The following is a 19,012-nucleotide window of genomic DNA, read 5'->3' as shown; positions in this document are numbered from 1 at the left end:
AATCACTTGAACCTGGGAGGCGGAGGTTGCAGTGAGCCAAAACCGTGCCACTGCACTCCAGCCTGGCAGCAGAGTGAGATGCCATCTCAAAAAACAAGCAAACAAACCCTCTTACACCAGCACTTCTCAGTCCTTTTCCAACTACCAGTTTAATAAAGGAAAGTGATAGTTTTATTAAAACAATATTCAAGGCCGGGCGCGGTGGCTCAAGCCTGTAATCCCAGCACTTTGGGAGGCCGAGGCGGGTGGATCACGAGGTCAAGAGATCAAGACCATCCTGGTCAACATGGTGAAACCCCGTCTCTACTAAAAATACAAAAAATTAGCTGGGCATGGTGGCACATGCCTGTAATCCCAGCTACTCAGGAGGCTGAGGCAGGAGAACTGCCTGAACCCAGGAGGTAGAGGTTGCGGTGAGCCGAGATTGCGCCATTGCACTCCAGCCTGGGTAACAAGAGCGAAACTCCGTCTCAAAAAAAAAAAAAAAGCAATATTCATCCTGTTGCAATTCAATGATAGTAAGCATTGTTGGATGTCCTTAAAAACAAAGGACTATATACTGTAATGTCTTTAAACTTTGAGGTTACATACTAGCGTGATCAGTTTGGTACAACTCTTTTCTGTAACATTGGCTCATTTGAGAACACCGTTTTATTAACCACTGCTTCTACCTGCTTCTCGAGGGCTGTTGCAGAAATGAAGGAGGATCTAATCCAGGAGGGGCTCTTCTTCCTACATTTCAAGTGAGCGTGTCCTGTAAGGATTCTTAAAAGAACTTTGACAAAATCCCTGTCCTTTTCTGGTCCAAGGTGTTTTCTAAAATGGCTTGACCAGTGCCTTGTCCATCTAGAGAATCTGATAGGATACAACAAAACAACAACAATGACAACAAAAATAAGCTAAACTAGAAACTGCTGCTTAGCTCAGGACCAGTTTTGGATACACCTGTCCAGTCCGCCAGCAATCAAAACATTCCCCACCGTGTACAGCTGCTACCAGGAGTGTACAGCTGCCACCTCGAAAATGTTTTAAATTTTAATAGAGAAGTTATATTCACAATTACATGTGGTAGACAAGTGACCAATAGCAGTAATATGGACATAACCCACTCAGTTGTGGTTCTCTTTTCAGTTACACATAATTGTTTCCTAATTGCTCAGCATCCATTGACGTTTTTTAATCCCTCAATTTTCAGAGCTGAGGGTGTAAAGATGTTTCAGTGAAATTCTGCCCCCAGTGGACTCACAGCAGATAGGATTCTCTTAGGGATTTCGTAGGCAGACTGCAGGCCGCGCATGTTTGTCGAGATGGTCCTCTGTCCGGGAAATATCGTGAGAGGCTGATAAAAGATCCCAATTCTATTAATAGAAGTATTCATGACAGAGATCTTAAGCTACCGAAAAGCCTCTCCGTTCGGTTTCTTTTTGCAGGCAGCGTAATAAGAAAGGTGCCACATGCTGATTCTAAAAGAGGCCATTCAGCGGTGCGGTGCGAATGAATAGCATTTTCCTGTCCTACCCACGGGGTTTTGCATAGCTATGTGAATTTTGGCCACAGTCTGCTCTTTATAACTGACCATCTCCTGGGAAGCAAGAAGGGAAATACTTCCATGAAGACCAATTTTATAGCATTTCAAAACACTTTAAGCCTTTTACCTGCCGTGGCAGAGTGCTTCGTTTGACTAAGATCAAGAGAAAAGAGAACAAGGCTTTTCCTCATCAAGTAAAAATGTTCTGTGTGCTGATGAGTCATCTCTTTGGGAAGAACACTGTGCATCAAAACCCTGCTGAGTCAGTGCTCACTGGGGCAGTGGCCAGAGCTATTAAGTACAGATCTTAAAAACAGATGTGTCGGTGAGGGTGTGCAGGTTATTTTCCTACGTACTGTGTGTTCTAAGAGACTTCCTAAGCAGCCTGTATATCAAGCTATCTTGAGAAAATAGAGAACAGGAAAAGGAATTGTGGCTTTGGTAATTTAAGGAGCCTTGCTTATTTATGGAGCTGTGTGTTATGGTAGCCAAATGTGATCTCTGTAGCCAGGACTGCTGTATACTTTGCAAGCCCCAGTGCAAAATGAAAATGCAGGGCCCCTCATTCAAAAATTTTTAAGAATTTCAACATGGTGGGAGGAGAGCATTAAGCCACGTGACTGCACTGCACAGCCCCGCACCTAGCTCTGCCTCTTCAGCACCCTAGGAAGCTGATCTTTGAACAGTGGCAGTTGAAATGGTGTATGGTTGGTTACATTTTTAAAATGTGCTGGGTTGCCTAGCAACTGGCAAGGGCCTGAATGGGCTGACTTGCAGGTTTAGATACACCATCTTGAAAGTCTAAATTCATGAAAACCTTCTAGTGGACTGATAATTTTCAAGAAAAAGTAATATAGTGGGAGATGGAAATGGGGAGGGCAAGAAAAAACACGTTTTTCTACTCTTAAAACCCAGCTGGCTAGCTTGTCATTTTCCCTGTTCGATCTTCTAAGAATGAAACTCTTCATATGTGAAGGAAAAATGAAAGGGAAATTCCAGTTTTCTCAGAAATATAAATAAAATTGTAGAGGATAATGAAACTATGAATTAATCAATAAATATGTTTGGGCACGTTCATTTAGAAATTCGAGGGTGTAATATAAGAAAACTGATTCATAGTCACTGAGCACTTGGTAATAGGTACTTGCTATGCAGTAGATTACAGCAATGAATAAGGTATAGTTTTTATTCTTAAAGAATTACACTGATATGTAAGAAACAATTAAACAGCATCAATACCTTTTTAAAGAACAGTCCATAATCTCCTGTCTTTTTCTCCTTGGTATTTTACAGGGTCCTTGTGCTGCAGAATCAGAACCAGCTCTTTTGATAGGGAGCAAGCAGTTCGGGCTTTCAAAAAACAGTCACATTGCAATTGCATTTGATGACACCAAAGTTAAAAACCGGTATGTATCATTCTGAGACACTGAGAAAGAATTGATAAATGAAGAACTGAGTATTCGTGTTTAATCAAGTTTAATCTACTACACTTATTAATTAATGAAGTTAGCTTTTTATTAAAACAGTAGAGAATAGAGTTATATTTTTCCAAGCCTGAGGAGCCCAATTTAGGAAATCAGTAGCACAGGAAATTCCTCATCTCTGAGGAAGTTTTACTATCCTGTCTGAAAATGAACCCACGATCTAATACTGCTCTATTTTAGCATGAGAACGCTCTTATTTTTCTGTTTGACGTTGCATCCTTTTGTTCCAGGCTCACAATTGAGTTGGAAGTAAGAACCGAAGCTGAATCCGGCTTGCTTTTTTACATGGCTCGCATCAATCATGCCGATTTTGCAACAGTTCAGCTGAGAAATGGATTGCCCTACTTCAGTTATGACTTGGGGAGTGGGGACACCAACACCATGATCCCCACCAAAATCAATGATGGCCAGTGGCACAAGGTAAGAGTCCCCTGGATACTGGCAGTACCCTAAGGGAATTACTGAGTGGCAGCCATCAGCATTCTCCTGGTGCCAGTATATTTTGCCAGTGCAGACACTGACTCTGGCAGAAGCTAAAAATAAAATGAGTGCCATATACAACTACCTCCATTTTGGAAAATGTGATCAGACCTGAGTAGATTTATATTTGATCACTGGCATGCCTCTTCATGGTTCCGTCTCTGCTATATGACTGTGGTTCTCAAACATCTATCCATAAACGGAGGCAAGATGGCTGAAGACATTTCCACTACTGTAAGTGAGAAACACAGAACAACAGAATGTGTTCATCATAAAGCTCTATGTATTCAATTTCAAGGAATAATATTTATTCCGAGATTCTATTTTAGCATTTTTATGGTGTCTAAAGGGCCTTTCTATTATGAAATAGTATTTGGCAAAAGCAAAAGTTGACAACACTAAAATGGCTCCCAACACTCCCCACCTAACCACATACTGGTCTGTGAAAACCAGGAATCTGGGAATCTCTGCTTTATGGTGTTTAAAGGGCTCTAAGGTATCATTTCCACTGACAGTTATTTGGAACAACTTTAAATACGTTGGCCTTACACCCAGAAACTGGTACTATTATGGGCACAGAGGTTCATTTGCCAGCTTACTGTCCCCTTTGGCATGACTGCAAATGGATAATATACTGCCTGATTAAAACACCATCTCAACATTTGTCTCTGCACCTGCAATAGCCTATTAAAGTAAAGCTTCCCTAGGTAGACCAATAAAAATTTTAATTTTCAGAGTACGATATTATTAGATGTTAGATTTCGTTAATGTTAACATACTTTGACTTGTTATATTCTAGAAAGCCAAAGAACCTTAAAAAATGCAAAGCCAACCAGCTTGTTATCATGGAAATAAGAAAAGGAATCTTCATTTTTGCTGGGAGCTTATGACTAGCAAATCCAAATCCAAATGAAGGAGCTCTCATTAAGGTTTCTCCCATCTCTAGCTAATAGAATAATAAATATGACACTTGAGAAAAAGACATATTGTTGAACCACAGTGAGGCTGGGATTAAGAAACGGAACTTAAATACTATAATTAGTGGAATTAGAAGCAGATTTTATTTCTGATGGTTTTTTAAACTTACTTCCTAAACCAGAATAGATATGTGTAAAATGAAGTGTTAAATTACTCTAATCCTGACCCAGACTCATTTTTAAATCATCATTGTATTTTAGCATTTCACAGGCTTACACGCTCCTTTCCATAAATTCAGACTCAAGGTTTTTATGCTCTACACCAGTCTACACCAGTCTCTGACCCCTTATTTCATTCTGTCTCAGAAGATAATTCACTCCACTGCCCTAATTTCAGCCTCAGTCAGTTCTCTAGCTTCCTCCCCAAGTTTGTACTAATCAGGTTCTGCAGAAAGAAGCGCAGCCTATTTGTGCCACTCTTCCTTTAATTCTGCACAAGAAGGGCCTGTTGGGCAAAGGGGTGCAGCATATCTGAAATTCTGAAATTGGGTTGGAGCCCACGCTCTTTGTTCAATCAAACTAATGCACTTTTCAAACTGTGCATGAATTTTGCTGCTCACTTAATTCATGAGCGTGCTGTTAGTCTGAGGGCTTCCTTACCATATTCCTCCCTCTTGACACATATCTACTCTTGGCAACCTACAGAGGAGACTTCAACCTACAACCGACCCAGGAAAATTTTGTATTCTTTTGGTGATAGTAGTCATGGAAAAGACAGAGTTTGAGATATGCTATAAGATGGCTTTAACTTTCCCATATATAATGGGCTTAGCACATACTAAGCACTGTGTAAGTTGTTTTAATTTTCCTTGGTAGCATCGTTGAAGTCCTTGTGTCTTATACTCTGCCTATTTGAAATTTGTTCAGGATTGGCATTAATGACACCTTTCTTTTTTTGTAGATTAAGATAATGAGAAGTAAGCAAGAAGGAATTCTTTATGTGGATGGGGCCTCCAACAGAACCATCAGTCCCAAAAAAGCTGACATCCTGGATGTTGTAGGAATGCTGTACATTGGTGGGTTACCCATCAACTACACTACCAGAAGAATTGGTCCAGTAAATATCTAATTTCTTCTTTGTTACCTAAATATCTGGCTGATTCATTTATTGATATATTTTGAATTATTAGGTCATATAGGCCCATGAAAACGGTCAGGTGAATAGGAAGCCGTCTTTTCTGATAAGTGACAGAAGGAGATTAGATTACAAGAGACAATACCACAGAAAACTGAGTGGGGTCCTGGTGTCAGACTCCCTTGGCTTGAGTACCTATTTAACTATTGACTAGCTGTGTGTTTTGGAGCAAGTTAATCTTTTTTAACAACAATTTCTCTTTTGCAAAATAGGGTAATGATAATACTAAACAAAGAGGATTGCATAAAGATGTTTAAAGTGATTGGGTTGGGCGAGGAGGCTCACACCTGTAATCGCAGCACTTTGGGAGGCCAAGGCAGGAAGATCACTTGAGGCCAGGAGTTCGAGACCAGCCTGGCCAGCATAGTGAAACCCCATCTCTACAAAAAATACAAAAAATTAGCCTGGTGTGGTGTGTGCTTGTAGTCCCAGCTACTACAGGGGCTGAGGCATGAGAATCACTTGAACTCAGGGGGTAGAGGTTGCAGTGAGCTGTGATAGCGCCACTGCATTCCAGCTTGAGCAACAGAGTGAGACCCTGTCTCAATAAATAAATAAATAAATAAATAAATAAATAAATAAATAAAAATAAAGTGATTGGAAGATTAGCAGGTATATAAAAAGCACTGAAAGATGAAAATGACAGTATTTATTCATGGTGTTTCAGGCAAAGAGATTTAGCAAATATTGAGAGATGCAGTAGTCAGAGTACAGTTACCCAATTTTGGATTCCGAATTTAAAGCCCTTACAATTTTGTAAGTTGATATACACAAAGAAATATTTTATAAGACCACATATCCTAGTTTGCTTTGGAAAGTGCTGCTCTGAGAGAAGCATGGGGGATTGATTGGTGCTTTTAGAGAACACACTAGATACAAATGTGATACATTTCTATACTCAAGTTAGAACGCATGATAATGTAGATTTGTTCATTTATCAAAGACAGTCACCCGTTATAGTTGTAATTCTCAGCATTTGCGGATCATCAGTATTACTTTCCTTTCATAGCTATTGGGTATGCTTTTTAGATCTATCAAAAACAAGAGTCTCTGAAGTGACAGTGGTAAAAGCAATTAACTTGGATTTCTAAAAACAGAGTATGATTGAGTTACTTCTAAATTCCTTGAACCCCCGATGTTTCATGTAAACTTTCAAGGTTTATGCATATTTGCATTTTCTTAGGGATCTGCTGCTTTCATTAGATATTCAAAAGGAAGAAGCACTGAACCAAACCTAATTACCTTTCAAATAGAAATTGAACGTAGGCTATGACAAAATGTGTATATAGTAAAGTTAATAAACTATTAATAGAAACATAAAATCAGGAACATAAGAGACCAATTAAAACTTATGATACCCACATGGGTTCCATAGCTCTGTCAAACCAATGGAGACATAGTGTGCAGTATTTAGACTAACAGAACAGTCATATTCCAGGATAGATACATCCAAGTTGAGAAGCACAACACAGGATTTTCTGCACCCATGCCAGGAAGCCTGGTGGTAATAGAGAACCCAGGCAGCTTTGGGGGACGTCCTATCCTAAGACAACCAGCCAATAGCTACGCACATAGAGCACCCCGCAAATGACTGTATTCTACATAAAGGCAAAGTTCTGCCAAAACCCAACATTTGTTTCTTCTGATCTGGATATTTAGGTGACCTATAGCATTGATGGCTGCATCAGGAATCTCCACATGGCAGAGGCCCCTGCTGATCTGGAACAACCCACCTCCAGCTTCCAAGTTGGGACATGTTTTGCAAATGCTCAGAGGGGAACATATTTTGATGGAACAGGTTTTGCCAAAGCAGGTAAGGCTCTTTCATTTCCTTCCTGTTGATTATTAACTAGATACAAATACTAACTTCTTGCTAGTACCAAAAAATAAAAGTTCCCAGAGTCCGAAACTAGTAGTATCCTTTATTTAAGCCAAACAGAAAGTTATGGAAGTAATTTCAAAAGTGCCTCTTAAATATTCATGTATCTGATCCTGGTAAGAATTAATAGGAGAAATAAAGAAATGGCCTATTTGGAGAATTTATTCCATCTCCTTCACTGGCGATTAAGAACAGCAAAATAAATAATTTTGTAAGAACACTCATATGATTATATTATGTTGTTTTTCTATCTTCCAATTTTCCCTCTTTTTCTGGAGATGAGACATGACTTTTTTCTTCTTTTCAATTCCCTGGAAGGCTGCGTTTCATAATCTCCTCCTCTTCAATACACACCCATACACACAATGCACACTGGTGTCCATTTCTTGTTTATGCTGACAATGACTAGCATTTTTCCTGGCTTTCTCTAAGTATGTCCTCTACTCCATTTCCAATGAACATTTCCAGTATGAGTCTATATCACTGGTCATGAAGGTACAGTTAAATAAAAAGAAAGAAAGAATTAGGAAATAACTTCTACATAATAATTATTTAATTCTTTAATTTTTTATTTTTGTGGGGAACATAGCGAGTGTATATATTATATTTATGGGTTACATGAGATATTTTGACACTGGCATGCAGTGGTAAATGAGGTATCCCTCACCTCAAACACTCATCCTTTATGTTTCAAACAATCTGATTGTACTCTTTTAGTTATTCTAAAATACACAATTAATATTTTTTTACTATAGTTACCCCTGTGCTAGCACATACTAAATCTTATTCATTCAAACTATTTTTGTACTATTAACCATCCCTACTCCTCCCTACCCCTAACCTTCCCAACCTCTGGTAACTATCCTTCTACTTTCTACTTCCATGAGTTCAATTGCTTTCATTTTTAGCTCCCACAGATAAGTGAGAACATGTGATGTTTGCCTTTGTGTGCCTGGCTTATTTCACTTAACATAATGACCTTGAGAACACCCATGTTGTTGCCAATGGCAGGATCTCATTCTTTTTTATGGCTCGAAGGGTACTCCATTGTGTATATGTGCCACATTTTCTTTATCCATTCATCTGCTGATGGGCACTTAGGTGGCTCCCAAATCTTGGCTATTGTGCTGCAATAAATATGGGAGTGCAGATATGTCTTCAATATTCTTTTGGGTATATATCTAGGAGTGGAATTGATGGATCGTATGGTAGCTCAATTTTTAGTATTTTGAGGACCCTCCAAACTGTTCTCCATAGCAGCTGCACTAGTTTGCATTCCCACCAACAGTGTACAAGGGTTCCCTTTTCTCCACATCCTCGTCAGCATTTGTTATTGCCTGTCTTTTGGATAAAAGCCATTTTAACTTGGGTAAAATGATAGCTCATTGTAGTTTTGATTTGCACTTTTCTGATTATCAGTGATGTTGAGCACCTTTTCATATACCTGTTTGCCATCTGAATATCTTATTTTGAGAAATGTCCCCAAATCTTGTACTCATTTTTAAATAGAATTATTAGATTTTTTTTCCTATAGAGTTGTTTGAGCTCCTTTTATATTCTGATTATTAATCCCTTCTCAGAGGGGTAGTTTGCAAATATTTTCTCCCATTTTATAGGTTGTCTCTTCACTTTGTTGATTGTTGCCTTTGCTGTGCAGGAGTTTTTTAACTTGATGTGATCCCATCTGTCTATTTCTGCTTTGGTGGCCTGTGCTTGTGGAGTATAACTGAAAAAGTCTTCGCCCACTTCAATGTCCTGGAGCATTTCCTCAATGTTTTATCATAATCGTTTCACAGTTGGATGTCTTACAGTCAAGTCTGTGATTCACTTTGATTTGATTTTTGTATATGGCAAGAGATAGGTGTCTAGTTTCATTCTTCCGCATATGAATATCCAGTTGTCCCAGCATCATCTATTGAAGAGACTGGTCTTTCCCTAATGTATGTTCTAAGAACCTTTATGGTAAATGAGTTCACTGTAAATGTATGTATTTATTTCTGGCTTCTCTATTCTGTTCCACTGGTCTATGTGCCTGTTTGTACGCCAGTACTATTCCATTTGGGTGACTATAGTTCTGTAGTATAATTTGAAGTCCAGCAATGTAATTCTTCCAATTTTGTTCTTTTTGCTTAGGATAGCTATGGCTATTCTGGGACTTTGGTAGTTTTATATGAATTTTAGAATTTTTTTTTTATTTCTGTGAAGAATCTCATTGGTATTTTGATAGGGATTGTATTAAATCTGCAGATGGCTGTGGGTAGTATGGACGTTTTAACAATGTTGATCCTTCCAATCCATTAACATGGAATATCTTTCCTTTTTTGTGCCTTCTTCAATTTCTCGCATCAATGTTTTACGGTTTTTATTGTATTTTTCTCTGAGATCTGGAATACAAGCAAGGATACCCACTTTCACCACTGTTGTTCCACATGCTATTGAAAGTCCTAGCTAGAGCAATCAGACAAGAGAAAAAAGTAAAGGGCATCCAAGGAAGAAGTCAAATTACTCTTGTTTGCAAATGATATGATTTTATATTTGGAAAAGCCTAAAGACTCCACTAAAAAACCATTAGAACTGACAAATTCAATAAAGCTGCAGGATACAAAGTCAACATACAGAAATCAGTAACATTTCTATATGCCAACAGCAAACAATCGGAAAAAGAAATCAAGAAAGTAATCCCATTTACAATAGCTTTGTACAAATAAAACACTTAGGAATTAACCAAAGAAGTGAAAGATGTCTACAATGAAAACTGCATAATAATTTTGTAAATCTGCCATTAATATACTTTAAGATAGAATATTCAGTACTGTGGCATCATAGAAATGTGTCTATTCATTAGAAAGAAACTAATAAGCACATAACATGTGGAGATTATGATGAGAAGCAGAGAAATAAGTAATGTAGTTATTTCTATCAAGAATATATTATAAACTGGTAAGATTCTGTTTGCTCAGAAATTAAAAGGCAGCCAGTAAAAATGATTACAAACTCTAAAAGACATGAAAGCACAGTTCTGTAGATACTTAGAAAAAAATATTAATTTTGTTTGGGAAAATCAGGAAACGTTTCATGGAGGAATCCGCATTTGAACAAGGATTCAGATATTTTAACACTCCCATACAAAGTAATGGGTGATAAAAGAGTAGGACCCTCCAGCAAAATATCGGTAGGAAACCAGGAAACCTCACCTACACAGAAGCATAAAACAGAAAAACATAGGATGTGTTAAATATTGAAACATTACGGATTATGCTGAACCCCAAATTCCATGTGCTATGAAAGTGTAAAAGCTTCCCCAAGATTTCTGCAAATTCATAGATAGCTGATGTTCTCTTAAATTTTATGACAAGTTTCAGCTTCAACTTTTGCAGTTAATGGATTGACTTGCCATCCTGCCTTGGCTCTTACAATTCTGCATCAAACCAAACCAGAAAATTACCCACTTCCTCAGTTTTTAATGACTCTTACCATCCCCTGAACACACAGTGTAATACAGCTTACGTAAGACTTGGGTGGTCAGAAGAGATGACTTTACTGGAAAACATACAACTCTTCTTAACCTTTGACATCTTTTTTCTTAAAAGTTTCCATCCACCCAATCACCCGGGTTTTCATTGGCCTCTTCATTCCTTCTGCGCTCAGCTGAACTTCCTCTTCTCATTCCTCTCTTTTCCTTCTCCCTTTTTATTTTGCAGAACAATTTAGCTTCTTCTGCCCTTTACTTCATTATTTATTTACAGAAGGGGTGTCACTATGTTGCCCAGGCACAACTAGCTAGCTTTTATTCTTATAATCTGCTATAAACCCACCTTTGCCAATCCAAACCCATCAAGGTTCTCAGTAGAACAAAAAGTCTTTCACATAACAGCTACCACCCTTCATTGGACAGCCATGGCTACACGTAGCATTTATTTCTTGCCTAATAAGAAGAAAACTTGGAGAAAATTCCCCTCAGTATTTCCCTGATACTCAGTTCAGTTGGTGTGGTCTAGACAGATCTTAACAGATCAGTTTGTTCCTAAGAGGCATGTCTTAAATACTTGCTCAAAGATTTAAAAAAAAAATTAGAGTCAAATATGGAAAATCACAGAGAAAAGAATTAACTGGATGAACAAGATAAGGCTACTTATGTCCCAGAAGCTACCCATCGACATTATACTTGCAGTTTCTCTCTTTATTAATAAAATGTTTGGCAACTTTTGAAACTTTTTCAATGATCGTGGTACCATTTAGTGTGCCCCACTAAAATTTTACTGAAAAATCACTGAAATGTTTTTTCTTAGCCCAATAGAGAGACTTCTGAGATAATAATACCTGACAGTGAGATTCTTTGAGTCAATCTCAGAGTGTATCCATTTATTCAACTAATATATATTAAACCTCCACGATGTGTGAAATACTTTGGTAAGCCCAGGGATAAAATGGTGAGAAATATAGACAATGCCTCTGATCTCATAGAACTTAAATTCTAGCAGGGAAGGTAGCCCACAAAATAAACAATAACTATGGAATGGGTTACATGACACAGTAGTGGAAGTATGGGCCAGGCAGGATCTGAAACTTACAGCCCTCATTAGAATTAGCTAGCATTTGAATTGAAATCTAGTAAGTCTTACATTGTATACACTTGAATTAACTCTAATCCATAATATTTTAAAATCTTCATTTTACAGTTGGTGGATTCAAAGTGGGATTGGATCTTCTTGTAGAATTTGAATTCCGCACAACTAGAACAACTGGAGTTCTTCTGGGAATCAGTAGTCAAAAAATGGATGGAATGGGTATTGAAATGATTGATGAAAAGGTGAGTGTCAGCAAGCCAAACATTCCTGATTTCTTCATAATATTGTTCATGTGAGGGTATCGTTTATGTGTGGGGAACTCTATTTCAAAGCCTGGCTTTACTTTTTGTTGGGAGAAAGCTAAATTGTATGTTTTCATCCTTCTGGATTATTTCAATTTGTGTATGTTTTCAGCATAACTATTGTGTGGGCCAATATAAACTTTAAACGCATTAATTCTGCAGCAGACGAATTATGTTAACTCATCATGAACCAAATAGTTTGAGATCTCAAGCTCTTACCGTGTTGCTGTAAGTACACTCTTCCTCTCCTCTTAAAGAACACACAGTCTGTGAAACTATTGACTCCAGTGGGAGAAAAGGTGGAGGTGTGGATCATCTAAAATTAGTCTGCCTCTTTTAACAGGACGGATATCTCTTAGAAGTCAAGGTAGCCAACTGGCATAGCAGTTTCGCAATTTTTATTTACAAGCATCCAGATACGATTTCAAAAGAGAGCAGATTTATAAAAGTAGTGTGTCAGCTTGATAATAATTGATAATCAAATTCTAAACACCTCTTCAATCCCTGCAGTGAGACAACCTGTTTATATATGCTTTGCACTATAGGCAGCAGGTAAAAGGAGGAGGCAAAGCAAGAAATTTCACAAATTTTCTATTTGGTTTTTAAATAGGAATTGTGTTTCAACTTGGTTCACATTTTCACCCTTAGTGTTGCCTCCCAAGAAGAAAAATCACATAGTTGTCCTAAAATATTATTTTCTTGCTTTCTTCCTCCTTCTGCTCAATTTTCAAACCGTCCTCAAAGGAAAAAAGATCCACACACTTAGAGGTAAAATCAGGGTGAATAAATAGACAACACTTAATAGTTTTACCAAATTTTCCAAACATACTTTTACTACATTTTTTTCAAGTAAGCTTCATTTCATTACCTGCCATTAAGAGCAGTTACCATCTATGTCACTGTCGTGTGCACTTCTCACCAAGCTCCTTTTACATGCAAAACCTGTTATGCAAATTTCACCCATTATAGTAAATATTTCAGTCATATTTACATCATTTAGAGTTTACAAACTTTTCACCTATTTACTTGCATTTTTAATCTTCTTTTTTAAAATCCCATTTCTTTTATTTTACCTTGTCAAATGTGTTGCCAAACCGACTAATGTTTTTAATGTTTCAATATGTTTCTTTTCTTCATCAGCTTCAAAAGAATTCTGTCATCTCAGATTTCAGGGGGCCTTTCCACATTACTAAAAACAGATTTTTCTCATTTAGACCAGAACCTCTAATCTAAGTTCCTCATTGTTAGGAATTTAACTGGCCTTCTGGCTCAGGTCTTTGGCACCTGTGACATGAAACGGTCCCCAAAATGTAATTTATGTAACTCTCAATCTTGTATATAAAATGAAATCCATGAAGGAAAAAAAATACAATTAAAACATCAAAAGTTTAAAATTTGAAAAATCCTTTACTTTGAATTTGCAGACCAAATTTATGAGTCACTTTAAATACATCTTTTAAGAAAATTTTATAAGGTTCAGTAAGAATTCTCACATTCTAAAAAGATCTGAGGTAGAATTTTTTTCTTGTGTACACTAGGTCCTTTTCTTGTCACCTGGCCTCAAATTTTCCTGAAAGCAGAGTTATTACCAGCTTCACATGTCCTGCCTATTAACTCCCAACAATGACCCAAAGCAAAGAACATAATTTGTGTCTCGTGGTGATTAGATTTATACTTTAATTTCTGTCAAGTTTTAAAATTTTTTCAATATGCCCAGTTACGTCCATTTCAAATGATTCCAGCCGATGTCTTTCCTAGAGATCTGATAATTTTTATACGTGAGCCATCATGATACTCCTTTAATGAAACCATCTGTGACTGTTCTGTTTCCTACTTTCCAGCTGATGTTTCATGTGGACAATGGTGCCGGCAGATTCACTGCTGTCTATGATGCTGAGATTCCGGGTCATTTGTGTGACGGACAATGGCATAAAGTCACCGCCAACAAGATCAAACACCGCGTTGTGCTCACAGTCGATGGGAACCAGGTGGAAGCCCAAAGCCCAAACCCGGCATCTACATCAGCTGACACAAATGATCCTGTGTTTGTTGGAGGCTTCCCAGGTGAGTGTTGGCTAACCCAGCAAGAATTTCTTTGCTTTCTTATGTTAGTGGTTTTGAAAACATTTATATTGACATATGTCTAAGAATGTTTGCTTATGTGTACTTGCTTTCTAGCTTTAGAGCCTACTCCTATAAATAGCACCTTACCTAAAATTTCCAGTGTGTAAAATGAGCTTATTACTTATATAAACCACATGGGACTCAACTTTTCATGAGAGCCCCCTAAGTTTCATTCGTGAAGAGATTGAGTCTAAAGGAAATGAATTTGGCTTATAAAAGATATGAGGCATTTAACAGCAATTCAAGCCAAACTTGGTGTTCTTTTTGATTCTTTTTTTTAAAAAAATTAATATACCAGAGGAATCATAAAATGTTATGGAACTTATTTCCTCAAGTTCTGGAAATCATTGGGTTAAATGTAGCTAATTTCCCCCCATGTTATTATAGAGTTTATATTTATATTACAAAGAAACCCAGGCAATAAATCCTTATTCAAAATCTTTCTCTAGCACATTCAATATAGCATGTGAACTGCAGAGATTTACCTAAAGTGTCCATAAACAAGAGTGGCCAACTTGATAGAAGTAAGCCAAGTGCCTTTTAATAAGTACTGTAATAACATAGGCTCCTGGAGTGGTCTTTCATCATTTTTATCAAGAGGAACTTTTGTCCCCATTTATATAAGGCTCCTTTGCTTAACTAAACAAGCAAACTGTATATTCAGCAATTGTTGACAGACCAATGTTGATAGAGAATCAATGGAGGCCCAAAGACAGCTTCTCTTTCCAAAGTGGCTTCTGGGTTTTAAAAAGACCTTTTGCTTTGATCAGAATAAATTCCAAGATAGTATGAAAGAGGTAATGTACTTCTTCATTTGGTCTATTAAATGGGATCCTCATTAACACCTAGTAGGCCTGCTGAAACAAGCACCTCCATGATAAGAGGAAGAGTCTATATGAATTTCCAACCTACTTAACCTTTAGGGATTTATTTTTACAATGTAAGAAAGTCACCTTCAAAAAGCTCTAAGTCAGTACTCAAAAGTATTTGATTAATTGCTTTGTTTCATGAAATAAATGTTACAATTTTAAGTCACAACTGTAAATTTGTTCATCCAAAACCAAGTTATTCCATGTCTTAAGATGTGTAATTCTAGATATTTTCATATTTTATACTATATAACTATTAAAAAGTTGAGGCCAGGCACGGTGGCTCACGCCTGTAATCCTAACACTTTGGAATTACACTTTGGGCTGAAATGGGCAGATCTCTTGAGCCCAGGAGTTGGAGAGCAGCTTGGCGAAGGGAGGATTGCCTGAGCCCAGGAGGTGGAGGCTGCAGCGAACCTTGATTTTACCACCGCGCTCCAGCCTAGGCAACACAGCAAGACCCTGTCTCAAAAAGTTTTTTTAAATAGTCGATCTTTTTCTACAATTCTGTAAGTCAAGCTAAACACAAAACCACTAACTTTGCATAAAACAGCATTCCAATTTATTTTATTTAATTTGAGACAAAGTTTTGCTTTTGTGGCATGGAATGCAGGCTGGAGTGCAGTGGCATGATCTCGGCTCACTGCAACCTCCACCTCCCGGGTTCAAGCGATTCTCCTGCCTCAGCCTCCCGAGTAGCTAGTATTACAGGCATGCACCACCATGCCCGGCTAATTTTGTATTTTTAGTAGAGACAGGGTTTCTTCATGTTGGTCAGGCTGGTCTCAAACTCCCAACCTCAGGCGATCTGCCTGCCTCAGCCTCCCAAAGTGCTGGGATTACAGGCATGAGTCACCCGCACCCAGCGTCCAGCATTCCAATTTAATCTCAAGCTAACAGTTGACTTTGAAACATGCTCTTAATATTTGCTGCAGAAGCATTTCAATGCTAAGCCCTCTTGCATTACATTTTTCAGATGACCTCAAGCAGTTTGGCCTGACAACCAGCATTCGGTTCCGAGGTTGCATCAAATCCCTGAAGCTCACCAAAGGCACAGGCAAGCCTCTGGAGGTTAATTTTGCCAAGGCCCTGGAACTGAGGGGTGTTCAACCTGTATCATGCCCAGCCAACTAATAAACATAAGTGTAACCCCAGGAAAGGTCTGTCAAAACAAGTATATCAAGTAAAACAAATATATTTTACCTATATATGTTAATTAAACTAATTTGTGCATGTATATAGAAATCTTTCTGTATTCACATGGTGCCAATTTAGGCTCCAGACTGAATTTTAATTCAAGTTCTTTCTCAAGTCTATAAATATTAAAGTGATTATTTCATTCTAAATAATTGCTTGTTTTGTGTGAGTTTAAGGATAAAACATAACTGGCCATAAACTGTTGAATTTGCAACATGCCCTCCGGTCATCTCAAGGAAAGAGTTCAGATGTAATTTATGAAGGCAATTTTTTTTTAACTTAGTCCTATTAATACTTTTATCATCCTTTACCATGTATGACAGCTTCGGCCTTCTATCCAAGCCACTGACAGCAAGTGAATTTGGCATGTGTAATTGGGAGGAAATCAGCTCCCTTACTCTCTCTGTTTGTGAAAGAATTAGCAAAATCATTTTCCTGATCCAAGTTCATTATTAGAGCGTTTAACTAGCCGTATGAGTGAATAGCTTTCTATGCTGAAGGTAGAGAGTATAGATCAGATTCAGGCCAGAGAGTTTAATTACTTGATTTTCTTATTTGATAATGATTTATGGGCTTTGGGGAGATACCAGAACCAAGCTTATGAATGACAACGAAGCACACATTTGATACTACAGTGCTGAGATTTGGAGCCCTCTAAGCCTACAGTGAATATCAGAGTTTACACCTAGGTGGAGAGGAATAATGCTGAAATGCATTTTTACTTATCAGGAAACAATAAACCAGAAACTTAAAAGGTATACTTCATTGAGTCTTTCGGAGTTGTAATTTGACCTAACAAATTCATTTTCTAAAAATGTTCTGTGTTTTGTTCTCCTTTTACCCATGATTTCAGTCATCTTCAAAGAGCTCTGTGAGAAGACTGGCCTTGATTTTAGTCACCAGCTTAAAAAGGAAACGTTTCATTTGCCATCTAGTAGACAATGGTTGCAGTCCAATAATTCAGAACATTTAAAAGGACAGGACACTTCCTTCTCCTATGGAAATTTTAGCAAAAAAGAATAACCCTGACAATGTTATCCACTAGGGAAAGGAAGGTGCTGTTTGCAATTGAGGTGATGGCTGACATACTATTTCACCACCATCTAGGTGCTTATTCCAATTTGTACACATAACTTCGTTCTAGAGAAGCAATTCTCAACCTTGGCTGAGTGTTTTAGTAAAAAGTGCCTATTAGGGAGTTTTTAAAAATCTGGTACCTGGTCCAGTGATTCTGATTTAGTCTAGGACATAGCCAAAGCATAAGGATTTTTTTTTTTTTTTTTTTTTTTTTTTTGGAAACAGGGTCTCACGTTGTCACCCAGGCTGGAGTGCAGTGACATCGTCTTGGCTCAGTGCAGCCTCAACCTCCACAGTTCAAGTGATCCTCCTGCCTCACTCCCCAAGTAGCTGGGACTACAGGTGTGTACCACCATGCCAGGCTAATTTTTATATTTTTAGTAGAGACGGGGTTTCACCGTGTTGCCCAGGCTGGTCTCAAACTCCTGAGCTCAAGCAATCTGCCTGCCTCATCCCCTCAAAGTACTGGGATTACTAGCATAAACCACTGTGCCCAATCGTGAAGATTTTAAAAAACATTTCCAGGCAATTCTAATGTGATGTCAAGGATGAGAACCACTATTCTAATAAGAAACATTACCCTCTCTGCCAACAAAAAGTTTTATAGTCATTTGAGAATCCTACTATTAGCTTTGTCTTGGTCCATTAAAAAATAATTAATCCTACTATTAGCTTTGTCTTGGTCCATTAAAAAAATAATATTATAGGCCAGATGCAGTAGCTCACACATGTAATCCCAGCACTTTGGGAGGCTGAGGCAGGAAGATCACTGGAACCCAGGAGCTTGAGACCAGCCTGGGCAACATAGGGCTACCCTGTCTCTACCAAAAATTTAAAAATTAGCCAGGCATAGTGGCATGCACCTATAGTCCTAGCTACTCCAGGAGGCTGATGCAGGAGGATGGCTTGAGCCTGGGAGGTCAAAGCTGCAGTGAGCTGGTGATTTTGCCACTGCCCTCCAGCCTGGGCAACAGAGCAAGACCCTGTCTCAAATAAAAGAGACAGCTTTTTATATCAAATATTGGATCTAGTGAATTTAATACATAAAACATTGAATCTAGCGAATATCTTTCGACCAAAATTTACACAATAAAACTTTTTGAAAACACATGTGTTTTAAAAGTGGAAACATACATCTGCCTTAAACACTGACATGACTTTTTGAGCTTATTCTGGACACTGAGTGGGATAACCAGGAATAACAATGTTGAGTTCCTTAAATTAAAAGCTAAAGGCTTTCTTTCTTGAGTCCTGCAAAGAAAGATATGTAACAAAATGGAAAGGAAAGGTACTTAAATTGGCACACCTATCAGAATAAAGTCTTGCTTCAGTCAGTTTGTAGGTAGATGCCTTAGAATGATGGAATGATAGAATTGGAAGTGAATTGAGATC

General features: G+C 38.0%; 1 protein-coding gene across 7 annotated transcripts in view; it reads left to right on the top strand.

The window, feature by feature from the left end:
• The window catches only part of LAMA2 (laminin subunit alpha 2), a 618,514-nt gene extending 601,819 nt beyond the window's left edge, over positions 1 to 16,695 (top strand). For all 7 annotated transcript variants that reach the window (XM_032274826.1, XM_032274824.1, XM_032274825.1 and 4 more), the window contains 7 exons: positions 2,822 to 2,934; positions 3,243 to 3,432; positions 5,371 to 5,526; positions 7,264 to 7,417; positions 12,163 to 12,293; positions 14,195 to 14,417; positions 16,323 to 16,695. In XM_032274826.1, the coding sequence (XP_032130717.1) occupies positions 2,822 to 2,934; positions 3,243 to 3,432; positions 5,371 to 5,526; positions 7,264 to 7,417; positions 12,163 to 12,293; positions 14,195 to 14,417; positions 16,323 to 16,480 (1,125 nt within the window). In that variant the 3' untranslated portion in view covers positions 16,481 to 16,695. The remainder of the gene's footprint in view (positions 1 to 2,821; positions 2,935 to 3,242; positions 3,433 to 5,370; positions 5,527 to 7,263; positions 7,418 to 12,162; positions 12,294 to 14,194; positions 14,418 to 16,322) is intronic.
• The last annotated feature ends 2,317 nt before the right edge of the window (positions 16,696 to 19,012 follow it).

Source organism: Sapajus apella, unplaced genomic scaffold (genome assembly GCF_009761245.1).
Source record: "Sapajus apella isolate SASKATOON/1434 unplaced genomic scaffold, GSC_monkey_1.0 scaffold6, whole genome shotgun sequence".
Taxonomy (NCBI): Eukaryota; Metazoa; Chordata; class Mammalia; order Primates; family Cebidae; genus Sapajus; species Sapajus apella.
This window is presented reverse-complemented; position numbering and strand designations above follow the sequence as displayed.